General features: G+C 53.7%; 11 protein-coding genes across 11 annotated transcripts; 4 read left to right on the forward strand and 7 right to left on the reverse strand.

Moving 5' to 3' along the window:
* The first annotated feature begins 78 nt into the window (after nt 1-78).
* BJX68DRAFT_224268 (Hsp70 family protein) lies at nt 79-2,923 on the forward strand. Its single transcript, XM_071038239.1, has 9 exons — nt 79-1,144; nt 1,209-1,253; nt 1,322-1,388; nt 1,453-1,717; nt 1,770-1,863; nt 1,925-2,025; nt 2,081-2,291; nt 2,356-2,503; nt 2,557-2,923. Exons 1-9 carry the CDS (start codon nt 320-322, stop codon nt 2,787-2,789), a joined length of 1,989 nt encoding a protein of 662 aa, XP_070904758.1. The 5' UTR covers nt 79-319; the 3' UTR covers nt 2,790-2,923.
* Nucleotides 2,924-3,462: 539 nt separating this feature from the next.
* Nucleotides 3,463-5,321, reverse strand: BJX68DRAFT_224271 (uncharacterized protein). The gene is made up of 5 exons (XM_071038240.1): nt 4,786-5,321; nt 4,630-4,734; nt 4,353-4,574; nt 4,156-4,298; nt 3,463-4,071 (listed from the first exon to the last, which is right to left on the reverse strand). Exons 1-5 carry the CDS (start codon nt 5,014-5,016, stop codon nt 3,558-3,560), a joined length of 1,215 nt encoding a protein of 404 aa, XP_070904759.1. The 5' UTR covers nt 5,017-5,321; the 3' UTR covers nt 3,463-3,557.
* A 525-nt stretch (nt 5,322-5,846) lies between these two features.
* BJX68DRAFT_77914 (putative GABA permease) lies at nt 5,847-8,051 on the forward strand. Its single transcript, XM_071049748.1, has 6 exons — nt 5,847-6,184; nt 6,266-6,336; nt 6,411-6,524; nt 6,573-6,655; nt 6,704-7,081; nt 7,136-8,051. Exons 1-6 carry the CDS (start codon nt 6,029-6,031, stop codon nt 7,921-7,923), a joined length of 1,590 nt encoding a protein of 529 aa, XP_070904760.1. The 5' UTR covers nt 5,847-6,028; the 3' UTR covers nt 7,924-8,051.
* A 1,089-nt stretch (nt 8,052-9,140) lies between these two features.
* Nucleotides 9,141-9,902, forward strand: BJX68DRAFT_261041 (uncharacterized protein; the record flags this gene model as incomplete). Its single annotated transcript, XM_071044054.1, has 1 exon — nt 9,141-9,902. One exon carries the CDS (start codon nt 9,141-9,143, stop codon nt 9,900-9,902), a length of 762 nt encoding a protein of 253 aa, XP_070904761.1.
* A 1,115-nt stretch (nt 9,903-11,017) lies between these two features.
* BJX68DRAFT_261042 (major facilitator superfamily domain-containing protein) lies at nt 11,018-12,738 on the reverse strand (the record flags this gene model as incomplete). Its single annotated transcript, XM_071044055.1, has 4 exons — nt 11,018-11,260; nt 11,327-12,300; nt 12,348-12,627; nt 12,673-12,738. The coding sequence occupies 4 exons, from the start codon at nt 12,736-12,738 to the stop codon at nt 11,018-11,020; spliced, it is 1,563 nt and encodes a 520-aa protein (XP_070904762.1).
* A 677-nt stretch (nt 12,739-13,415) lies between these two features.
* BJX68DRAFT_78159 (uncharacterized protein) lies at nt 13,416-14,978 on the reverse strand. The gene is made up of 5 exons (XM_071049752.1): nt 14,795-14,978; nt 14,391-14,734; nt 14,004-14,336; nt 13,835-13,944; nt 13,416-13,775 (listed from the first exon to the last, which is right to left on the reverse strand). The coding sequence occupies exons 2-5, from the start codon at nt 14,584-14,586 to the stop codon at nt 13,665-13,667; spliced, it is 750 nt and encodes a 249-aa protein (XP_070904763.1). The 5' UTR covers nt 14,587-14,734; nt 14,795-14,978; the 3' UTR covers nt 13,416-13,664.
* Nucleotides 14,893-15,816, reverse strand: BJX68DRAFT_78092 (uncharacterized protein). The gene is made up of 2 exons (XM_071049751.1): nt 15,286-15,816; nt 14,893-14,978 (listed from the first exon to the last, which is right to left on the reverse strand). Exon 1 carries the CDS (start codon nt 15,718-15,720, stop codon nt 15,400-15,402), a length of 321 nt encoding a protein of 106 aa, XP_070904764.1. The 5' UTR covers nt 15,721-15,816; the 3' UTR covers nt 14,893-14,978; nt 15,286-15,399.
* A 1,045-nt stretch (nt 15,817-16,861) lies between these two features.
* Nucleotides 16,862-19,142, forward strand: admA (ADAM family of metalloprotease ADM-A; the record flags this gene model as incomplete). Its single annotated transcript, XM_071042468.1, has 3 exons — nt 16,862-16,934; nt 17,003-18,017; nt 18,119-19,142. The coding sequence occupies 3 exons, from the start codon at nt 16,862-16,864 to the stop codon at nt 19,140-19,142; spliced, it is 2,112 nt and encodes a 703-aa protein (XP_070904765.1).
* On the reverse strand, nt 18,938-20,308 carry BJX68DRAFT_275507 (DUF3425 domain-containing protein; the record flags this gene model as incomplete). The annotated part of the gene is made up of 2 exons (XM_071047862.1): nt 18,938-20,066; nt 20,155-20,308. 2 exons carry the CDS (start codon nt 20,306-20,308, stop codon nt 19,267-19,269), a joined length of 954 nt encoding a protein of 317 aa, XP_070904766.1. The 3' UTR covers nt 18,938-19,266.
* A 325-nt stretch (nt 20,309-20,633) lies between these two features.
* Nucleotides 20,634-21,781, reverse strand: BJX68DRAFT_261046 (putative short chain dehydrogenase/reductase; the record flags this gene model as incomplete). The annotated part of the gene is made up of 4 exons (XM_071044056.1): nt 20,634-21,351; nt 21,401-21,466; nt 21,513-21,561; nt 21,613-21,781. The coding sequence occupies 4 exons, from the start codon at nt 21,779-21,781 to the stop codon at nt 20,634-20,636; spliced, it is 1,002 nt and encodes a 333-aa protein (XP_070904767.1).
* BJX68DRAFT_78162 (uncharacterized protein) lies at nt 21,732-24,337 on the reverse strand. Its single transcript, XM_071049753.1, has 3 exons — nt 24,008-24,337; nt 23,941-23,956; nt 21,732-23,889 (listed from the first exon to the last, which is right to left on the reverse strand). Exons 1-3 carry the CDS (start codon nt 24,107-24,109, stop codon nt 21,908-21,910), a joined length of 2,100 nt encoding a protein of 699 aa, XP_070904768.1. The 5' UTR covers nt 24,110-24,337; the 3' UTR covers nt 21,732-21,907.
* Between the last annotated feature and the right edge of the window lie 104 nt (nt 24,338-24,441).

The following is a 24,441-nucleotide window of genomic DNA, read 5'->3' on the forward strand; positions in this document are numbered from 1 at the left end:
AACGATCGATAGATCAATTTTGCGCTCAGCCCCTGGGGCCTGAGCCCCTTGGCACCAACCTATCATCCCAACTGCAACAAACGCGGACCCCTGCTAGCTTGCTACAAACCAGACAGCCAAGGCAGATTTGCACAAATCAGGGCCATTGCTGCCTATGGGCTGGTGCCAGCCTCGCGGTGTGCCTGGTGACCGCGCCGTAATCAAACAACAAGGCCCATTTAGGCATGGAGTGTAACCGCCCACAGATTTTTGTTTTGCTGGTCTCCGATCTGGTTTGTCGACTTCAGACACTTGACATCGACCAACAAATGTGTTCAAGATGAGCCGACGAACGAACCCTCCCCGCCGAGTGCGACGGAAACTCACGCACGCCACGCATTCGACTACCGCGTCGAGTAACAATGGAGAACGCGCAGGCTACGGGCGGAGCATCCCCTTACGGGCCGAACCGAACCCCCCTGCGGCCCGGAGCAGAAACTCCAACCAGAAGCTGCTCGTGTGCCTCGACTACGGGACGACGTTCACTTCCATATCCTATATCGTGCTTGACCCCGACGAACCCCCGGTCGACATTGGTCTCCGCAGCGTCCGATCCGTGCGAGACTGGCCACAAGCCGCTGGGTTTTTCCATCCACTGACTGCGTGCGTGCCGAGCGAGAGCTGGTACCGGGATGGAGAATATCTATGGGGATACACTGTGCAGCAGAAACTGCAGACAATGTCGAAAGAGGAAGACGCGAGCTCGACAAACCGGATTGTTCGGCTGGCCAAGCTACTTCTTGACGAACAAGAAGAAGCATCTTCGAGCGACCCTTTGCGCGAGATCAAGAATGCGCTGCGCACTGTGGGCAGAACGGCAAGAGAGGCAGTCACAGACTACCTCATGCACGTGTTTACGCATGCGCGCAGAGTGCTGGAACGATCTGAAGGGTTTACCCAGTCCTGGGAGGTCGAGCTCGCACTGTGTGTCCCGTCCAAGTGGTCTACCTATGCCCACCTCACGATGCAGGAGATCGCCCTCGAAGTCACCGCTGCCACCGATATGCAAGGGAGAAACTTCTCGCTGTTCATTCTTGACGAACCGGAGGCTGCTGTGACCTTTGCCCTGCGACGCGATACGCTCGGCGATGATCGCATATTCAAGGTGCGTGCAGAGGCCCACTCGATGGTGAAATCTTGCCAATGCTGAGCCCCCCCCGAACATGTAGGAAGGTTCCGACTTTATTGTTTGCGACGCTGGAGGTGGCACTGTCGTATGTGTTTTCTCTTGGCCCCCAGCTCGAATTGATGGCTAGCTGACCCCCCGATTTCCCCGTGGTAGGATGTGATCACGTACCGAGTGCGGCAGACAGATCCCTTTCGGTTCGATGAAATAACGACCCCCACCGGTATGACTCACCCGGTACGAGCTGTTGCCATTGACTGATTGATTCTTGGTTATCGTGGATCTAGGAAAGGACTGTGGTTCCAGCTACATCAACCAAGCCCTGGCCAGAGACTCCAGACGCAGGCTGGCAGATGTCGATTTGGGAAGCGACACGGAGTACTCCAAGGACGCTGCGATCGAAACTGATCTCTTACGCGAGTTCGAGTACGAGGTGAAGCGAGGATACAACCCGGATACCCTTGAGGATGGTGACTGCGTGAAGCTTCGCTTATTGGGGCTGAAGGCTGACCCGTCCAGAAATTTTGGCCAGGGGCTGCTGTTAGTACCAAAGTAGGTCCGAGTTCGCTGCACGACGACCTGAGAGCTAACTCCCTTTGGAAAGGGAGCAGATGAACAGCTATTTTGAGAGAAGCATCACAGGGACCGTATCACTGATCCGGGAACATTTACGACAGGTAGAGGCGGGGGGTGTCAAGGTACGGCCCGCGCTACTGATGAAGCTTATCGTTCTATGCTCCGTGGATTGACTGTTGACAGACTCTTTTGCTTGTTGGTGGATTTTCGCGCTCACCGGCGCTCCGCAAACGCCTGCAGAGCGAGTTTACGACATTGCGAATCGTGGAACCAGAGGATGAAGTGTAAGTATGATGTCTTTTCAAGGCGAGAGAGGGCCATGACTGACGACTGCCAAAGGCCCATGGAGAATGCTGTCTCGCGTGGTGGCTTGCTCAGAGCATTGAACAAAGCCGATGGCCCTCGCCGCAAACTGCGACTGAACCTGGGGGTTTGCGTGACCGAGGAATACAACCCCAGGTTTTGGGGACACCGTGCCAGCCAGCCATTTTACCATCCGCTCAACGGCAAGAAATACGTCAAGGAGTGCATTGAGTGGGCAATAAGGAAGGTACGTCGCTGGCTTATATATTTTGCTGAGTTTGACGAATGAACAATCGCTAACAATAAACCAGGATCATGTCCTGGGTGAGGGCACAAACGCAAGCATCCTCATGCACCGAGTCTTTGATGTGGATGCCGAGATGGCTGCCCACGAGACCTTGTACTTCTCGGACCAAATGGTCCATCCACACTATGAAAAGGACCACTGGCGCAATAGTGGTTGGTCAACACCTTCCTGAACGTAACCTACATTAGCAGCTAATATGAGGCAGGGCATCGCGAAGCGGGCGTCGTGGAGGCCAGCCTGGACTTCCTGCGAGAAAATCGCCTGATCCAACCAAAGATAAACGACAAAGGCAAGGAGTACTATGTGGTTGACTACAGTTTAGAACTCGAGGTCAACGGCCGGAACATGAAAGCGTTGATCCGCTATCCCCCAGGACAGGAAGTGCAAGGCGAGAACCAGATTTGCATTGCTGCTGCTTTTAGACCCGGGACGAAATGACCGCCTCGTCAACTATGTACTACTACGTTTATTTTTGTGGCTTCTTGTTCGGGATGTATCCGTATGATATCTCCGAGTGTATAATTCAGATAATACTTAATGCCTCTCCATAAGTTCACCGACATAGACTGGACGTACCGGTGATCATGCGGCGCGGCAGATTCCTGCATTAGACTTTGTTTGTATCTGCTCCTGATGTGTACGATTGCAGGTGTAGCTTAGACTTATCGATGTGAAGATATACTTCAGCGGGACGGATGAAGGGTCGTTGTGGTTAAAAGTGTACATGGGGCTACGTTGTTCTGGCTTGGAAATGCTACATCAAGTAGATGAGTCATCGACGGAGAGTTGCCAGCATGGGGTTACAGTGTGGCATTCTAGTGCAGGTGGGCGATCCCACGCACGATATAACATTCCTCGCCCCCAACGATGGTGGCGGCGTGCGTACCCGAGATCAGCCACGAGAGCAGACTCGGTAGCCCCCTTGCGTGTCCCTTCATGACAGGAGCGCCTCAGTAGCGTGGCCCAGGTGGCGCGAGATTGGACATAGTTCTGGCCTGCGCAATGTAACCACGGGCAGATGCGACGAGGCTTCCCAGCTATCGATGAGAAAACTGCTGCCAATACTACGAAAGTGCAACACCAACAGTAGAAACAGTGGTTGTTCACCTGGCAGGCTTCGTAAGAGTCGTGATATTAGCTATTACTTGGACTTCATTAGTATATACTGGCGTGTCGGATATAACATGGGAGATGCATCAAAAACTATTACCCCAGAGGAGGTATCCCCGCGCCCGTCCTCTCGGCCTCCTTTCCCCGATCGTCCAACTCGATAGCCTCATTCTGCACCTTGAACTGCATGGTCCTGAAAATCTTCAGCGCTCCAGCCCCACACGCACTCCCACCCGTCCGTGTCCCCGCCAACGCCTCCAAGTCATCCAAACCCTCCCCATCTATATCGATAGGCCTCGACGCCCGTCGCGTCGCATACGCGCGCGCATTATGCGACTGCGCCTGCGACTGCGAACTCAGATCCGTCGACAAGCCGCTCTTGGATCTATACCCCGAGTGCGACTGCCGCGACCCATCCGTATACGAGATGCCGTCTTTATCCTCGTAGACTGCGATGATGAATTTCAGCGACGAGGTGATTTGGCAGATTATGCTGAGCGACAGGTAGATTTCCGTTGCGGTTGTGGCGTATGCGCCGAGGAGCGTGGGGGAGTCGCTGGTTAGTTGGAGGTTCGTGTAGTGCAGGCGGAGAGCGGAGAGGGGGACGAGGCTGTTCATATAGAACACAGTATAGCGTTAGCCTGGGTTCTCTTCTGTTCTATACTGGTTTGGACAAGGTAGAGATTGGACGTACACAATCCGACACCCCAGGGCCAAAATGACCAAGAGTTTCTTGTGCAACGAAACCTTCACCTGGGACATGGCCATCGCCGAATAAACCAACAACGAGACTTCAGTGACGACATCGAGCGCTGTGATGGCTTGCCAGCGGCGGAACTGTAGCGTTAGACCAATAGATCCGTCTTGCACAGCTGAGAATTCTCGACTTACTAGGCCGCTGCATTGCTCCGAACTGATATCCGTCCATGGACGGGCGTCGCACCGTATTGCGAGGAGGAGTATTGACATTATTGTCCAGGTTACTGTGAGGATGAGGATCGATCGGATGAAGCGCCGCTGCATTTGGTAGAAGAGAGCCTCGTAGAAGATGCATGTTACAATCTTGGAGACGGCGAGGGTGGCGATGGAGAGGATGTCAGCGGCGTAGCCGGTCTGAAAAGGTAAGTAAGGCTGGACATTAGAGAGGCCAAGTGGGGTAGGATGGTACCTTGAGCATTCGATCGAGATAACCAGCTGGGATAAAGTCGATCTGGCGCCCCCATCCATAGTGAACCTGAGCTAGGACCACCGACGCTTGAGCAAAAGCCAGGATCTGGCCGAGTCATGTCAGCAGTATAGCAGGCAAGTGTGGAGCGACACCTACCACAAGAGCAGCAAAGGCGTAGTCATCCCGCTGGACATCCTGCTTCCTATGCGACGAAAAGACCCGGGCGGCTAGCGAGGATAGAGTCAGGACGATATAGAACGAGGTAATCACAACGACAAGCCCGCTATGGTCATCGACATTATCGGCGGTCAAGGGCGCACGAATATCCGAGGGAAGACGCATCGCCCAGGTCGTCCAAGACTCGGTCTCCAACAAGGGCACCGACATGGCGAGTCAGGAACAGCGGGAGAAGCAGCAGCCCAGAAGGCAGCGAGGTAGCATCCGGGAAGACAGGCAGGACATGACAGGGCATGGCAAGACTTTTAATGCATATGAAACACGACGGCAGCTCCGAGGGCTGCTGCTCCGTGTTTACACCGCAGAGGCATGTCAATAACCCAGGCCTTGCATTTCAATAAGAGGGCCATTGTGGCGCGCCTGAATTAGAATTTTCCTATTCCCACGGTGGCCACCACGTTGTGCGCGCAGCGATGATGAATATCGTCGGCGGGGGGTTACACAGGCCTGGCCACGCAGCACGAATGCCGGCGATATTTCGCTACGCAAGGGCCAGTTACATGGCGAGGTGTGTGCTGACGGTGGGGCATGAGCAAGGGCTGCCTCCGTGCGTGCCATGCTCCAGTGACTGATTCCATTCCATCCCTTGATCCATCGCGCGATCTCAAGGCTGGAGGTGACGATTCATCAGTGACGAATCGTCAGCCGGACCCCGAGTACAAGGCAGGAACCCTCCCTGAAGAACCCACCGGTCGAGACTGTAATCTGTTGTGGCCCCGTCCCTCGCTTTGGCGCTCCTCACGATCGCCGCACCGAGACTTTGGCTACTGCAGCTAAGACCACTTGTACGACGTAAGCCTCCTTGGCGGACCAGATACGCGACCATTTGCCCAATTTGAGTGACGCCGAGTGGGTTTCTGCCAAGAAGATGAATTGGCACTGCGTCTCGTGCATCCAGCTGGTCATGTTTCTTCGCGGCTGCAGATCGTGCCAGCCAAGAGACCAAGAACTGACAAAGCGTCGGGTGGTATCCGGCGCATTACCCTTTCCATAACTCGCGGGGGCTGCCCCTTGCGTCTTTTTCTCCTGGCTGAGTTGGTCGTCGCGCCCTGTTGGTTTTTGTTCGCCCTTTCTTCGGTCTCGTGGACTGTATTTCTATTGTTCTCTCCTATCGCGTTCGCCGACATTTCGATCGCTGCGACACATCTTCCGAGTTCAGAGGATGCAGACCAAAGCCCCTCGATTGGGGACGCTGGACGTCGAGGTCCACGCCACATTCCCCGGTGGCTCCGGCTCCAGCCACGGTGGCCCCGTACAGGCGGGCACCGTCCTAGACGACAATGACATGCACCGCATGGGCAAAGTGCAAGAGCTAAAGGTGCGAGCGACATAATCTGATACCATATCGTGGCCGGTGTCCGCCTCCCCATAGTCATAGCTCATCTCACATTATCGACAGAGGAATCTGCGACCAGTCGCGGCGCTGAGTTTCGCGTCAGTCCTACAGGCGACATGGGAGTTTGTTCTGATGTGTGTTACCCTTTTGATTCTCCGAAGGCCGAGGGCCGATCCCGATGTAGCTAATACAGCTGTTCACTGTTCAGCTCCAACACCGAGGGCTTGGAGAATGGTGGGCTGGCGGGCATGTGCTGGTCGATGATTTGGACGTTTGTTGGCTTTGGGTTTATTATTGCCTCGCTGTCGGAGATGGCCTCGATGTAGGTGATGCCTGCCGTCGACTTGACTCTGTGCTTATCGCAATATAGGGCGCCGACGTCTGGCGGGCAGTACCACTGGGTGTCGGAGTTCTCGTCGCCGCGATATCAGAAGTTCTTGAGCTACATCACAGGTTCACGCCCTCTTTCCTGGTCAGGCGCACCATACTGACCCTCTCTAGGCTGGATGTCCGTATTAGCATGGCAAGCCGGATCCGCATCAGGCTCCTTCCTCACAGGAACAATCATTCAGGGCCTGATATCGATTCGGAATCCCGACTACGAACCCAAAGACTGGCAGGGCACACTGTTCGTTTTCGCGATGATTCTCGTCATCTACATTTTCAACGTCTATGCTGCCGACGCGATGCCCGTCCTCAACAACCTGCTCATGATCTTCCACGTCCTGTCATGGACCGTCATCATCATCGTCCTCTGGGCCATGGCGCCCCATCGAAGCGCCAAGTCCGTGTTTACCGAGTGGTCGAACCAAGGTGGCTGGTCGAGTATGGGGCTCAGCGTAATGATCGGGCAGATCTCTGCTATCTACGGGTCTCTCAGTACACCCCCCATCCCCTCCACCGATATTAAAAGGTAGCCGCTAACATTATCAGGCTCCGACGCAACAGCCCACATGTCCGAGGAAGTCAGCGACGCCGGCCGAAATGTCCCGCTCGCCATCTCCTGGGGCTACTTCACAAACGGGATAATGGCAATCATCCTGCTAATCGCCTACCTCTTCTCAATACCCTCCGTCCCCGACGCCCTCTCCGACCCAACAGGCTTCCCCTTCCTCTACGTCTTCCGCAATGCAGTCTCCACGGCAGGCGTCAACGGACTTACGGCGATAATCCTGATCCCGGTGATCTTCAGCAACATCCTCTTCAACGCGTCGACGTCTCGCCAGACGTTTGCATTCGCGCGCGATCGCGGGCTACCATTTGCGCGATGGATCGCGCACGTGCATCCGCGGCGCAAGATCCCCGTCAACGCGATCGCGCTCTCCTGCGCAATATCCTGTCTCCTGTCGCTGATCAACATCGGCTCCTCGACGGCCTTTCACGCCATCATTTCGCTCAACGTCGCGGCGCTCATGTACACGTACATTATCTCCATCTCGTGCGTGCTGTATCGCAAGATCTGGCACCCGGACACGCTCCCCGCGCGGCGGTGGGATCTGGGCCGCTGGGGACTGCCGGTCAACGTCGTTGCGTTGGGGTATTCGTGCTTTGCGCTGTTTTGGTCGCTGTGGCCCGGGACGAGCGAGGTTACGGTGGATGATTTTAATTGGAGTGTGGTTATTTTTGGGGGGGTTTTTGTTCTGAGTTTGGGGATTTATGTGCTTAAGGGGAGGCGGGAGTATAAGGGGCCGGTTGTTTCTGTGCAGGGGCGGTTGGATTGAATGGTAGACGGTACGGGACTGGGGACAGATGTATAGGACGCAGTCGTAGTACATTTGGGAGGTTGGAAGCGTTAGCATCAGGATCATCACGATAGTTCCAATATATATGCCGAACGCGAGAGGCATGCTTCAAGCACAAGAGTCCGGGGTACGTTAGATAGCAAAGGGTCGGGTCCACAGTGGAGTAGAAACTAGTCCCAAAAGTCATTGGCTAGAGCAAGCCATAGCAGTCAGGAAGATCCGTGAGGCATCGCGGCGTTGAAGATGTTGAATATCCATCTTTTGTCTAGGAGCCGATCCGTTAGATGTCCGCTGCTCCTTGTCAAGTATCTGCCCTCGCTGGTTGAGTACTCAAGTTTCAGAGCACGTTCGAATAATGTAATCCACGCAACATGACAAACTGCACCCCGTAAGGAGGCTTGACAAAGATTGTTATGGTAATATCCGGTCCAATGGTGGGGATGTGTGATCAAACTACACTAGGCCACCTTTCTTGCATAGAGTCACTGCAGGGTATGAAGCTATGTTTCTAGTCCTAAATGTCTGTGTAGATCAGTCTTGCCCTCTACTAGCAGCTCGCAAGAGTAGGCCATGGCCCTTTGTACTTGTGCAGCTGCAAGTTTGATACTGTCTAATCCAGTGAGACAGGAACGAGGGGCGCTAGATGCACGTTGGCTCAAACAGAGGTAGCTGGAACTGGACTATGTTATCTGCTATTTCGCTCTATGGTTCAAGACTAGTCTGGGAAGGAGCAATGCTGTATTGGTCCTACTCTTGTAGCGCGACTATTGCGTTAAGGAGGTACACCTCACTCTCGTGGAGGTTTGATATTCCATAACTAGATATTATTAAAGTTTCTCAATAAACAGTTTCCAGCTGTGTTGAGAATATAATAGCGATCCCTAGTTTTTTCTATTCACTTGTTTTTTCAACCTGATATAAACGCCAAGTTGGCAAGCAAGCGTTTGCAGGAGGGGCACCGTGATATCTCAAAGCGCCAGTGCGCGATCAAACCCATAAGCAAGATGGGCTTGAGCAGCATAAAGCATCAACTGGAATTACCTCATGCATTCAAGCCTGATTCCTTTTTCAATTCCTTCAGACTAAATTCGTGTTCAGACTCGTCATCTATCCTTTAGCCTCCTCATCAACTGCTCCTCAGACCCCCAGAGCACCACCCACTTACCCGAAATCGAACTCTTCCTCGTAACGTCACCATGCCGGTCTACAGCCTTATCATCCATACCAATACCTCCCGCTACACCCGTGTTCCAGGCTGTGGTATCCTCATAACGCCAGATCAAGAAACCGGCGACCTCCTCTACCGCTACCGACAAACCCCTCCGAAAGGCGAGAATTTTACCGAACTCACAAAGCTTGAACGGCCGTCCAAGCAGGTCTGGCAAATGCGATCGAACGGTGATTCAATCTACGCCCGCGTTGACAAGATGAACCATCCCGATTTTGTCATGGACGACGACTGCTTCGCCTGCCGCCCTGGGAACATTTACGTTTATGGCACAGGGGAATTCCCCAGTATCCCATTAATCCCACACGACTCCTCGCCGGCACCTCTCAACCGCGGCGAGTTCCTCATCCGGCGAAAGGGCTTTCCGGACTTCTACTGGTCCTACAGAGACTTCGACAGTAGGATAGTGATTCGCGACAGGCCCACCGTATTCCGCATCGAGCTCGTGGATAGCAAGGTTGGCACCGAAACCGTGGGGACACCTATCCTCATCGCATCCGACAAGGTGTATATCACGGCGGTCACGGCTACTGGCGAGCACAAGGTTTCGTACACCGTACTTGATGATGATGTCTGGTGTCGTGGAGACCTGAAGGCCTCTGAGGCTAGAACAGCGGCTTCCGTGTTCACGTTTGGCGCCCTTCATCGGGGGTTCACCAGCAGTGGTGGTTACGTCAAAGATTGTCAGGGCAAGGATCTTGCTGCGGAGGACTGGGAGCTTGTTGTGTAGATGGTGGTCGGGAATGCCACGTTCCATACCTGGTGGCGACGTGGTTCTTTTGCTTTGTGGTGGCTCACTCTTTCCCTGGTATCATCCATGTACACCTGATCTATGTAACCTTCTAGCAGCAGACAATGGACGGAAGATAGTTTGAACTCATGAAGCTGTTCATTCCAACTGAGAGTTCCCTTCGTGCTTCGGTGCCGTAGTCTAGAGACCAAACCATACGTTTGACATAGAGCCAAATAGATAATTGATGTCAAGATGGTAGTAGAGCAATTCAACCTTTCAACATGCATAGAATATGATATTGATGTACTATAAACTTATCACCTACAATGTCAACGCCAGTTACGTAGTAATCGGCCCTCTAACAAGCATCTTGCTGCATTCAGCATCTACCTGTTGTCGGCCTGTTTTGTTTGCAGAACTTTCCACCATGCACAGAGACGGTCCTTTGATTTCGCTTGTTACATCACGCCGGGCCGTCGCCAGTACAATGTCCCCGGGTTCTGGCTGGATAGTGACAACCATGAAGCTACCACTGGTGGCAGCTGAGAACCGTCAATAGTATAGGCTGCAGCTGATTGGGTACATGCTGCAGGGATCTGGGTTCAACGTGCTGTCCGCCAAGAAACAGCGCACCTCAAGGCTCGCGTCTTCCCCACGGCGACCCTCCATCCCTTCTCCTCTTCAATTCCTAGGCCGCTCACCATTCTCACCATTCGCATTGCGACGGGATGCTAATAAGGAGTCGCGGGCGGTCGCTATTTGGGAGGAGTTCGGCAGATTCTCCACAATCCCGCAGGTTGTTTCAGAATATATTTTCGCTAGAGCAAGCGGCTTTGCTGCGTAGCTCTATATCTACCTTGACTATGCTGTATAACGACCTAGAAAATCTCCGTAGGATAAGAGCCATGCATTCTAGATGATTCATTCCCAAGAGACATGATTCAAACAGGCTTCTTGCAAGTTCCTTCGTTGTCTGACTGTGGGAGAAGAACGGTGGAGAGTAGTCACGTGAACACGCGTGGACGCGTTTGTTGACTGACATCATTACCCCGGCGCCTGTCTTAGGGACTGGGAGGCTCACAGATCTCCTGATTAATTTTCACACGGTATTGCTAAGTCCCCTTGTCTGCATGTCTGCTCCACCTCCTCACTACAGGTCCCCACCAGTAGAAAGCATACGGAACAGGGGTCATGACCGCCGCAGCGATAGCCATTATAGTGAGCGACCACATTACACCGATATTCTTGTACATGGGCATCGACGCCATCATCATGCCCCCAGAAAACATGGACCGGAGGAAGTTCACGGTCGCCAATGCCGACGCTGACCAGATTCCATAGCAAGCCATCAGATACTGGTAGCAGGAGATGAACACGGCCGTGAAGCCGAAACCAAAAAGTGTCGAGATTCAAATGGGTACCCAGTGTGAAACTTCGGGTCGTGCGGTATATGCCATGCAAAACAAAGCGATTGGGATAAACGGGGCGCCGAACATGGCGTAGTAGAGGTGGCTTTCTGGCGGTGGGGTGACGGAGTCCATATCTATGTACTGTGAGTCTTCTGCGTGTTTGCGATCGTTGTTTTCGTTGTGTTGCTTGGCGCGACCTCGAGCATGGTCGAGATCGCGTCTGTATAGGGTGTTGGCATACGGAATGAGGAGCAAGACGCAGGAATTCCCGACAAGCATTGGCAAGAAGCACAATCCAACTTGCGCAGGGTCAAATCCATATATATTGCCAAAGACGAAGGTATATCCGTTCAACGAGGTGAAGAGAACAATATAGATCAGGGCGATGTACCAAGTGAAGAGAAGGACGATGGGCTCATAGATCGCGAGGATAAAGGGCCGATAGAGGCCTTGGATAAGCTGCCGGCCAAGTGTAGGCGATCCGCCGGTCACGATAGTCAGCTTATGGAACAGCTCTGCCTGCGTCCTGGCATGAATGACCCTCGTTTTGACTTTGAGTAGGATAGGCCGGAATGTCTCTGGTAAGCACAGCACAACAATGAAGAGGCATACCCCGGTCGCGATTACAGTAATCCAGTCACCCCACCTCCACGAGATGTTATTACGAGTCAAGTAGCCCCCTGCGACGGGTGCAATCGTTGATCCGACGAAGGAAATGACCGCACAGACGGGAAAGATATAGACACGTTCTTCCGACGTCCAAAGGTCTGATATCGAGCCGCCGGCACAGACCCACGGAATAGATCCAAAAAACCCTGCCAGGAATCTAAATATGACTTGTTGGGCAAGGCCTCGAGCGGAGCCTGCTAATGCGATGCAAACCATGAACAGTGCCAGTGTGACGACGAAAACTGGAGTTCGACCGCACGTCTCGGAAAAGGGACCTGTGACTAGCGAGCCCGTGCCGAAGCCCCAGAGGAACATGGCTGAAGAGTTAGTAGAATGGCATTGCGCCTTGGGATTATATGTTTACCGGTTGCCAAAACATCAACCTCCTCAGGCACCCCAAACTCCTTCGAAACAGGTGTAACAACACCGGCAGAAATGGCAGTCGCAAAGGCAACAGTGGTCAAAATCAGACACAGCACCAAAGTTGACATCCACTTTGTCGCCTTGTACCAGCGGTGGGCATCGATGTCGCCGACATGGTCGTGGCTGTGCAGCTCGGTGACGAGCTCATCGGGGTGGGACTCGACGTGACTGTCTTGACACTCTTCGTTCGCACTTTCCAGCAATGTACCTGCTGGCGGGGGCTGTTGAGTCAGCAACACACGAGGATCCTTCGGAGAACGACGTACCAAGCGATCTTTCAAGGGCTCTTCAACAGCTTTACGGATGCGCCGATATTGATAATAGAACCACATTGTATCCTAAACGTGGAGCGCAAGAGGTTTGTGTAGGTACGCGGGTCGCCAGGAGCAGCGGGAAAGGCTGGCGATGAATAGATACTTTACCGGAGCTTCTCGCTTGTCGACCATGACCTAATGCCGGCATCATGCCATGTGGGTTCGAAGTAGGAACTGCACGTTGTGTCTCCAGAATTCTGCTTTTATTGTGGGTATCAGTTGACTAGTTACCTTGATCAATTTTTGCATAACTGTTACCATGATTCGCAAGGTGGGGAAAGCTTGGGTTCCGAATAGATCGCGGCGTGGAAAATAGATGCGGTCTCCACAACTGGCGAATTAACAGACATCATCCTGACAGACCCTGAGGCTTGGCACTCGGTGTTTGATACGTCCTGGGACCTTCCCAGTCGTATAAACTGACCTGTCATCGGTCTAAAAACAAAATGATGCGTATATAGATGCTTAAGAGAGTGTGGGAGTAGTGGAATACGGTCAGTAGGGCGACTTGATTTTCGAATCCATGGCACCGAGGGAGCGCCTCCTTAGTCCGGGTCGAAGCGCGGGTGTCAAAATCATTCAATCCTCTTCCAATCCATCCTCTAGAAGCAGAGGTGTTATGAGTGGCACAGCTCCCTTAAACATTCGAAGACTGATGCCCTGAATAACGTCAGGGTTAGCATGGCGAAATGGGTGGCAATTGATGAACACCGGTAGGATTTATTACCCGCTATCTCTGACTTGAGTACGATTACATGTTCCCGACCCAGCGCCACTTGCCTCTCCGTGGTCTCCTGTGTTTTTGTCCTGCACCCCGCCACATCGCTCGAGGAGCATTGCTAGTAACATCGCTGTAGGTGGTCGTTGTCCAGGGGTCTCACCGCTCATCCCAGAGTCCGTCCGTTCTTGATCCTGAAATGGCACCTATTACAGATCTCAACCGTTCATTGGCAAGACGCGGACCTGGCTGTATCTCGTATAATTAGGCGAAGCACTGTATAAATCTTGTCCTTCGTCTGCGGACCCCAGTCTCTGTGTGGACGCCACAAACACCACTGGGAGTTGAGTCAGCTTATATGCGTCCAACTAGTTCCGAGTTGTAACTGAGCCCCACCTTCGTGTCTTCACCGATCCTGAGAAACTCGATGCCACGACCGTCCGCAACGACACCATATATATCAGTGCTCTGGTACCCTTGCTTCTTTCTTATTTCATGAGCCATGGCTAGCAAGATAGCAGGTTGATCAGTCACGGGCGGCAAAAAGAGTCGGGTGTAGACAAACCCATAGCGGTCAGGCACTCAGCTAGGCACATGCTCAGCGTGTTTGGGGACTTTGCTTGCAGAACCACAAAAACGGGTGCCACTTCGTCCTCTGCAAGCCGCATCTGGTAGTCCAGACCAGCTGTCAATGTTTTTCTTATGCCTTTGTGAGTCACTGCGAGGTCGAGGTGCAGTTTTGGAGTGGCGAACAGGGTGGAATAAGAGAAGTTGTGACCAGCAAAACACATTTCCTCTCGCAAGCAATGGAACAGCAGCGTGCGAGTGTCAAAGTAGCATCCATCGACGTTTTCGGGGCTATGTGCTAGTGATACGAGCTCCTCCGCAAACTCCCCCTCTGGTTCTCCGTTTAGTCTTGGAATCGAGTGTGACCATGGAAAGAGGTAATTACCTAGGCTCTCCGGCACACGAAGCCTAGGCGCCTGGGATATTTCAATGAGACCCCGCCCTGGGTCTAGGTGAAGATCGAACATGTCCTTGAGATCCTGGTAGGTGACCTCTGAAGCAGGAAGGACAGGAAACTCCGCGCTGGTTGTGTGAGTAGCCGGCTTATCCGTCCAGCAAGTAGTCCTGGGGCCGCTTGACATTGTCACCGAGTCCGAGCCACGAGATAATGGCGGAAAAATGAGTTTGTGTTGAGGGGAAGTGAGGGAAAAGTGGTGGGCGGAGGAGCAACACAAACTGCCTTGAAGCTTTGTCTGCCTCAGCACGTGCTAGACCTCCAGGAGTTGGAATCTGACTTCCCTCGAACTTAGCAATCCCACCCACGTCAGAGATCCCCAGCAAGGAAGGTACCTAAAGCTCTAGTCAATAGTATTTCTTGACTGAAACCTCAATTTTACCTTTGTTAACCCAGGCTCATCTCTAGACACCGTCATTGGAATCTCCAAGCGAGCCTTGCACGCATAACCACCGTGGTGATCGATTGGAAGAGCATGAGATGCTTTGACACGGGCTCTCAACCTGAGGGGCACGGACTCTAGCGATAGTCAATTGGCGAGTCCATGGGAAACGCGAATTGCAATGGTGCACAGTGAAGGGCAACTGGAGATACTGAGTCTGGACGCGGTCCCTCTTCTCCAGGCTTTCTCCGCGGCCGTTAGGCCTGGATCGAAGACACTGCGGAAAACGATACCAATAGTGAGTGACTATCTGGCACAGGCATATGTTGCTGATCTAGCGACAAGGCACAAATCAAGGAAACCGACCTGTCTATTCCTCAACGCCCTAACGCAGCTCATACTCCACACCAATCTATCAACCAGACGCCCATACTTCACCCTCACCTCCACTGCAAATCCCCGACCAATAGTGGCTCCGTGCCCCGCCAAGGCTGACCCTGCCTGCTGTGGCTCATGCCCAGCCTGTGGAACGCGTCATCGCAGCGACAAGCCCCAGTGTCAAGCCATAAGCTGACTGATCGAACGCCGGAGATAAGACGGTCGGAATCCGGGGGTGGTTAAGCAATGTTGACGAGATCTTGCTGCGCCTCTTCCGACCCCGCTTGCCGAGACTCCTCGGCCTCGAGACTTGTTTTGATGAAGGATGGAGTGAAGAGCTGACTCGACAAAGGGCCAGACCGATATACAATGGAGGAGCAGAAGGACCATCGATTCAACTCGAGCGCGAAGTTTGGTACCATGGCCCGAACTCCTGAGAAGTCCTGGATGCCGCCGGGAACACCAGCTTTCGTGCTCGAATATAGGGCTCTTCGGTGTCATTTAAAAGACCAGCGTTCCCAGATTTCTCGACCACTTCCCTGACTGATCCGCCGAAAACGCGGGATCCAGGTAATTTTCTCCTTCCAGAACCCATGGCGCTGTTTCTAGCCCAGTGGAGAAGGGCTCTAATAAGCCGGAGTGGGGCTTGACAGAGAGCAAGGTGGGCATACGGATAAAGAACCGAACGAGAAGATGAAGTGCTCGGCCAAGGCCGAGACCGATATCAAGGCTCGAATTCGAAGAAGTCTACGAAGTAAAGAAACCTCCGAAGGAGCCGGCGATGTCGATCGTTCGGTAGATCGCATTATGCGCTCGATGCCTTCATTCACTATCGTATTCGGAAAGCAAGCAGGGGTAATTCAGACCCTGAACATTCGACACCGAGTAATTTTTTCTCGCTCGGTGGGTTGTACAACTTGCACCCTGATGAGAGAAACGAAACTGTTTCATAGCATCTCACAAGTCGCTGCTTATGCAGGATGATAAATCGAGCCATCACCCCATCAATCCAGTTCATGTCTGAAAATGCGGGACAGCGCCAACTGAAACAGCCACACAGCATCTCGATCACCCATCACCAACGGGGCTGTGCAAATGCAAACCTGCAGAGTACTGCTTAGTATTTGGCCGCCTCGCCCCCGGGGAGTGAAACCCGGACCTCAGTCGACTGACCGTTCCTCCATCACAGCGTATCGGGTATGCATAAGCGGAGCGCAGCGTGTCAGCATTGGCGCTTGCCGATGACGAGTCGCTCTTGGCGCCTGTCATGCGTTGACCGGCCTCCACCAACGGCGACGAGGAATTATGCTGCCTAATCCTGGGCGGAGTGAGATGTTCTTGGTCGTTGTTTTGTCGCAGATCGGTTGAGTGGTCGCCGGTGGGGGCTTATGCCCTGAGGCGCTCCGCCGAGCGTACAGTAAGAGAGGGCGAGCTAGAGGCTGGATCAGGCTGAGGGGCGATCAGGGCTCGGTGCAGCAAGGTAAGATGGGCTTTGCATTGCCAATGGTTATACATATACCTGTTGGTCGGCTGTCGATCATGGTTTGGTTTGTTTTTGTTGCTTTACTTTGGTCTCCCTAAGCGCCTTACATTGTACATATACTTTCAGTTGGTAGGGTGAACTGAACGCGGGCTATCTGCGATGAGAGTCATGGGGAGTTTAGTGCAATATGTCCTGAGTTGGATTCTACTGATATCTACAGCGCAGGTTTCCGGTAAGCAACCCCTCGATTCTTTCCTGTCTTCCCCAATTCGTACCAGATACTAATATAATCCGATCCAGCCTATTCCCTCCACCCAACAACACCCTACAGCAGCACAACGCTTACCAACATTCTAATCCACACACCTTCTCAACGGATCTACCCTAATGCCCCATTCAACATAACATTCACTCTGGCCGACGATCGCCAACCTCTGAAACTCGCCCTCAAACCAAACCACGACCTCCTCGTTCAAGACTCGCAGATTCAATACATCGATCGCAATGGCCTTGCTCGTCGAACAGAGGTGATGCAGCGGCATCGCCACCGCGTCTTCAAAGGCTCCGTACTATCAGGTAATGAGATCAATGGGTGGAAAAAAGTCGGATGGACGCGAATATCCGTTCTGCGTGATGGAACCAATCCGCTCCTTGATGGTGCGTTCAGTGTGCATGGCGTACAATACCATATCAAGGTCAAAGAACGAGCAATGGTCGTTTCCTACGAAGCGGAGGACCAGGACCCCATTTTGAGCGCGGAGAGCCTCACGAATATTACAGACATAGACACCACACCACACTTTGCCTCGCAAAAGCGCCAATTCGGCTTTAACCCTAACCCGCCAAACCTCGTCGACACAATCGGCTCAATAGACGGCTGCCCAACAGATAGGCGCATCGCACTCGTGGGGATAGCGACAGATTGTGCATTCACGGGCACATTCTCCTCCCAAGAGGACCTGGTCGACAGCGTCGTGAGCATGGTGAATACGGCCTCCGCCGTCTTTGAAGAAACATTCAACATCGCCCTCGCGGTCGCGAATCTCACAATCGAGGAGGAGGATTGTCCTTCCTCTCCGTCGTCGGAGTTACCCTGGAATGTCGGGTGTGCGAGTGGGATAGATCTCAATTGGAGACTGCAGCAGTTCACGAGCTGGAGGGAGAACTCAGGAGGGAGTGAGAACGCGTACTGGACGCTTATGAGCGGGTGTCCGACAGGGACAGAGGTTGGTGTCTCATGGGTTGGTGAGCTGTGTCACGAGGAGCTGAGTGCGAATGTTGTTGCGCTCGCGCAGAATCAGTGGCAGGTTTTTGCGTACGTCGCCCCTTCTCCCATGGCCCATCCACCACATGAATCATTCATGCTTGGCTAAGTCCGTCACTGTACGGGAGGGACTGCTAATGCTCTTGTAATAGCCACGAATCCGCCCACACCTTCGGCGCCTACCATGATTGCGACGCGAGCACCTGCAGCATCGCGGGCGGCAGCCAAACCTGCTGCCCCTTCTCAGCCTCCACCTGCTCCGCCAGCGGCAACTACATAATGAACCCCGTCTCCTCCTCCCCGCAGCGCGAATTCTCCCCCTGCACCGTCGGAAACGTCTGCTCGGGGATGGACTCTGGGCGCGTGAGCACGAGCTGCCTCACCACGAACGCGAATACACCACCGACGATTTCCGCAGGCGAGTGTGGGAATGGGATTGTTGAGGTTGGCGAGGAGTGTGATTGTGGTGATGAGTGTGAGGGGAATACGTGCTGTGATGGGAGCACATGCCGGTTTCGAGGAAATGCAGTGTGTGATGATGCGGATGGGTCGTGCTGTCAGGGATGCCAATTCAGAGGACGGGGAGAAGTGTGCCGGGCTGCGGTGGACGAGTGCGATGTCGAGGAGACGTGTGCGGGTGATGAGGCGGCTTGTCCCAGTGATCGCTTTGAAGATGATGGGCAGTCCTGTGGTGCATCTGGGGAAGGGCTGTTCTGCTCCAGTGGGCAGTGCACGAATCGCGATCTGCAGTGCCAGGCGATGATCAACGGAGACAACTCAACCGTTTCCTCGTGTGGAAATTCAACATGTGTCCTGTCGTGTGGATCCAGCCTCGCCGAAGGAAACTGTGCACGGGTTGGGACTGTGCTTGATGGAACACCCTGCGACGGGGGCATGTGTCGCGGCGGCCAGTGTCGAAGTCGAACTCGTACAGGCGACAACGGTGGCGAGTCATGGGTTCAGCGCAATCTCCAGCTAGTGATTGGGCTGTCGGCTGGTATAGGCGGTTTCCTGCTCCTGTTGATTGTGTCTAGCATTGCGTACTGTTGTTGCTGTCGACGCCGGCCGAAGACCGTGCCGAACCAGGCGCCTCTTCCTCCTGTTGTGGGATATGCTCCTCCACCGTACTCCCCGAGACCGCCGGTGCGTGCGACGCCGTATTATCGGTATGCCTGATGACGATAATACTATCTTGATGATTCATGTCCATGACTATATACATACAATACAAAATCGCATACAGCATTCCTCATAAACGATATCTCACACTCCCTCCTCTATTCATACCTCGCTTAAATACTTATGGTTTCGCGGCAAACGGCAAAACCTCCCCCCAAACAATCCCCTTCTCCCCCCTCCTCCGCCTCCAATAATTCGTCGAAACAAGCAACTCCGGACTCCCCCTAAGCGCCCACCCCCACTTCCTCAAGAACAGCTCCGTCACCTCCCAATTGCTTGGATCCCACGGCTGACCCCAAACAATCAGCGTCGCGCCTGTATTGCGCGTATCCCAGAATGCCATCAGGTCGTGACACAGCTCGTCGTCGTCGAAGAGGTGGCTGGCTGCGATCAGGCAGTCGCGCATTCGGGGGAAGGGGAAGAAGTCGAGCCACGGGTGGTGCGGGATGAGTTTTTGGATTTCAGTGGGGCGCAGGGCGGGCGGGATGTGGTTTTCTGTGTAGGGGTATACTTGTGTTGAGGGGAGTGACGATGGTGATGGTGGTGTTGATGTTGAAGGTGGTAGTGATGCAGAGGTGGGGGACTGCAGGTTGAAGATACTAATACTATCGTCGCAGGACATCCAGTCGACGTCCATGCCGATGGCACGGATGTTCTCGTTAATAGCCCGGTGAACATTCAGCCTCGTGAGTCCGATGAGATGTTCCCTTTTCGGAGAGCCGCGCAGGTAGCTCTCGCGCAATGTGGCTTCGAACCAGCGCAGGTACTCTTGTGCATTGGGTGGGGCGTGCGCACATCGAATCTCCGTAACCTCGCGCTCTTCAGGCTCCGACTTTACCGAGACGGTTGAGGAGCCGATCCCTGTGGCTTTCGAGCCCGAGGCCTCGCTACTCTCCGGAGAGGAGGACTTTGTACTTGTGGCTTTTCGCCGTTGGCCTTGTCTCGGTTAGTCAACCAATACTACACTCTCCTGAGCACGAGGTATATGGAAGAGGAATGGGTTGCATACGCCATTTTCTCTGGTTCTGCCGATTCTGCAACCTCCTCCTCTCCTTGCGGTCGATGACCCCCGTCCAGTCGTCTTCGGCGCGCCAGACGTGGGCCTGCTGAGGCATGTGGGCGAGGGCGATTGCGTCGCCATTGGTTAGCGGAGTGTCAGCCATTGTCGTTCTCGTTGCTTTTATCGTCGTCGGATGTCGATGTGGGAGCATAAGCTGCAACCTTGGGGGTTGGCGCTGGGGTATTATGCGAGATGCTGATCAGGGCGAGGGCGAGTCGCAGAATCCGCCAGAAGGACCAAGACTTTAATTGGGTGGCATAAGTTGCGATTGGATGGTGAAATGCGCTAATGCAGGTTGCTTACGGCCCACTTTCTGATTTAGACTGGGTGGGTTATACTCAGGACTTTGTCGGCCTGTGATATGCCGGCCACGTGTGGATGAAGCCGTCATCCATGGATACGATGTGGCCTTGACGCTATTGGACAGACTACACGAACAGACCCGCCTCTGGCGGCGCAGACCGCATCTGCTCCTCTTGAATTTCCTGCAAGAGATCAATCCCGTCATAATCCTCGAGGTCAAGGTCCATATATCCCCTCTCTGCCCATTTTCTCGCCGTCACGAATAGCGACTTTCCGTTGATACTCCTATCGCTGAGAATCCGTATCAGACACTCGCCGGCATCTTCGACCGTTGCGAATTGGATACCAAGGGCTTCAATGCTGTTGAAGGTTTCCTGCGACAGGATACTCGTCCGCACATACCACGGACTAATCACATTGACCCGACTTCCGTAATGATATGCCGTTCGACGAACTGAGTGCATAATTCCGCGCATCGCCCATTTGCTCGCGTCGTACTGTGGTGCTCGAGGGACGTCGAGGAATGCGGCGCCAGAGCCGATGAGAACGAGGCATGTATCCTCTTGGTTCTCAGAGGGGGTGTGTCCGTTTTGTTTGACAAAGTAGTGCATCGCGAGTTTGGCCGTGTAGAGGGTTCCGTTGACATTCACGTCGATTGTGCTGAGGTTAGGCTTTCGAGGCTCTGCATTGTCCCCGTCGTAGGTGAACACTTCGTCGGGACGGTGGATGCCAGCGTTCGCGACCACGTAAGAAATGCGCCCGGTTGGAGAGTGTTTGGAGGCCTCTTGGAAGAGGCGGACTTGGTCATCCCAGTTTGCGGTGTTGCATTGGACAAACTTCGTGCTGTCCAGCGTGTTAGTCCGCACTGGCAGTCGGTAATGGCTTCACATACCCTGGAAGTTCCAGCTCAAGCTTCTTTCCTCGCTTGGTATCGAGGTCTCCGATGCAGACATTTACCCTTTGAAGCGTCAGCGGGGGCTCTCGAAGTATGATAGGGGTCGTACCCAGCTGCCACCAGGGCGCGAACATACGCCTCACCAAGGCCATTGGCACCTAGACAGTTAACATCCGACTCAAATGATGCGTGGGGCAGTGTTTACTCACCCCCCGTCACGATCGCAGTCGTCCCCTTGAGATTGCTGCTGTCGGGTTGGCGAGTGCAGTCAACAGGACCGTTGTACGTATACCCTTGCATGGTTGCTGTCCGAAAGATTGTTGAGAGTTTTCCTACGTGGGACGTGGAATCATATACGAATTGAGTCTGGGGCGGCATGGGCGCACAGGTGGGAGAGTCGGACTAATGCAACAGGCTTATCTCGACCCACGGATCGGGGACCCCACATTTTCACTACCCCTCGCAAGGCTGTAGCTAATCGTCATTGTCGAGACCCTTAAGCTCTCATTGGCGCTCCTGACTTATTGCAACCAGGTGTTGCACGACGTTTTCCATTTGTTGGGATATTCCCCAGCGCGATGTGCCGGTCTGCAGGGCCAGTTGAAGGAAATTGATCTCACTAGGCAGATGGACCGAGACTGTCTTTCCGGAGGAACTTCTGTTGAGAGCATGCAAGTAGTCACTCGTGTTCTGGCCTTCGGGAGTTGAGAGGCCCTGATTACCGGCAGAGTCGAGTGGGCACTGCGTCCAGACATCCTCCCATCGGGGAGAGACGGGCACCTCCAGAGTAGTTGTTCCAAACAGGCAGATTGTGCTCATTACTATCGCAGACGCAAAGATAGCAATTGGAACATGCGGGGAGTGCGAGTCTGCGAACGGAAGGTGGCGAACCAGGCGAACAATGGCTAAGGCATGCAGGAATGCCCGGATGGAATCTGGGCTACTCACCCAGTGTCGTAGATCCAGATTCTGGACTGCAGAAGCTGCCGAAATTCCGCTCAGCAGGAACGGAACGTCAAACATGGCACATAAAGCACTATATAGAGATGTCGATGGTGCCGCCATTTCCATACAAACATTGTGCCAACGGATCACCCTTTTTTCATGGGCCAAGGCAAATGATACATGCACGCGGTAGACGTTGAGCAGTCCGCGAATTATTTCCTCTCTCGCAACAATACCAGGACAATTATCGGCAACCTCGTGGCTCTCTGCAACAAGAGACTGGAGTCCCTCGATAACAACCGCCACGGAGAAAGACGACAGGTTCAGGGGAGACTGTCTGTATTGTGGGTTGAGGATGGCCGCATACACTTTCGACATTGGCGGGTGATCCTGCCTTGAGCGCAACATCTCCTCCAGCCACCCGTCTGATGTCGCTGCCTCAAAAGCTGCATCCGAAGACGCGGCGCCAAGTTTGTTTATCATATGCCGGGCACTCGTCGGCGATCCAGATGCTTGCGAGATGAGCCCGTCCAGGATATAATGTCCCAACACTGCTCTGCGCTGGACCTCAGCCGCGGCCCACTGCTCCCATAGATATTGTTTCTCCGAGTGTGGTAAATCCCCATCACATACTTGGAAGTGACGAGTTTCAACGGAGTACATCCCGCACGTCCTTGCCCAGTAGAATCCAAGCCCGTGAAATACGAATGCAGTCGTACGTATATCTGAGTTGGATGACAATAGCGCATACGTCTGGCCGAGCAGCGCCGTCAACACCAGTTGAACGCCGTCGCATGTGTCATGGGGACCGCGCCAGGTGATCAATGTTCGCCATGAGGTAGCGACGGCGGTGTGTCCCAGGCGCCAGAGGAGTTCTCCTTTTTGCACGCTGTTCGGGACGCATACGAATAATGATCCTAGAGCAACCATGTTGAGTAGCAGCGGTGCGATTGTCTTCGGCGACAAGAACGTCGGCGCATGGATTACTGGAAAGGCGGGTTGAACTCGTTGAAAGAACTCATGCAGACACGAGTCGAGAAATTGCGATGTGATCCTATTGTTTTCAATATCCGAGCCAAGTCGCTTGGCCGTGTCGTCAATCAGCTTGAACAATTGTTGAACGCCCCTTGCCTCAGGTGCCGGATCGCCGCCATGTGCTTGCTGTTCCCCGAATAGTGTGACATTGCCCATGTTCAGCGAAGTGTTGATCCCCGGGAGATCAGTAAAGGGTAGAGGGAGAGCAGTGTGGTCATTAAGCCCTGACATAAGCCAGTCCAACAGGCCATCCGAGTCTTCGAAGGTCGCATGAGGTGCGATATCGTCGGGTGGGGTGGGCACAGCTGCGGTTTGGGCTGCGAAGGCCTGTCCCTCGCCAGGTGCGGATTGATTTTGTTCGGTATAGGACGGCTGCTGGGCACTCGAGGGCCCGGAGAGGGATTCGGACTGTTTCTGGGAATGGAGCTTTGCATGTCGCGACAACACATCCTGACGACCAAACCTTCTACCACACTCATCGCAACGATACGGCCTCGAGTTCGTATCTGGCCAAGTTAGCGGATGTTTTCAGTGTGCTCGTCTAACCTGTAGCATACGCGTTCGTTCGTGCCTCTATAGCAACGTTAGCTCAGTTCGCTCTCGTTGAGGTCGTGGAAGACGTACGTTCAAATGCTCGAGCTTGGAGTAACACCGGCCGCATTTTGCACACTGGAAGCGTCTCGGACTCGCGGTCGCGCCTTCCGAACGTTCGGAGCCAAGTGTCATTGCAACCGAAAGGCAGAAGGAAAGGAGCTACCGTAGTGGGGAAGAAACACCAACTGCTCAACCCAGCTCCGAAGGTTGAATGTGACGGAACTTGAAAGCTTGCAGCCTTCGTGGACTGTGGACAGGGGAAGGAGGCGCTGATGAAGTGGGAAAGTGGCGCCGGCGGCTTCCCCACTTGGCCGCTGACTGTGCACAGGTGGGACAATTCTTGCTCTTTCCCACTCGCGTGGGGAAACCATTCCCACGTCCATCGCCCACAACCACGACTCACACCTCCGCTTCGTGTGTGTAGGATGCCGATCGAAAGCCATGGTGGCGTCATTGAGATGTTC

Source organism: Aspergillus pseudodeflectus (genome assembly GCF_044049435.1).
Source record: "Aspergillus pseudodeflectus strain CBS 756.74 chromosome Unknown BJX68scaffold_2, whole genome shotgun sequence".
Classification (NCBI taxonomy): domain Eukaryota; kingdom Fungi; phylum Ascomycota; class Eurotiomycetes; order Eurotiales; family Aspergillaceae; genus Aspergillus; species Aspergillus pseudodeflectus.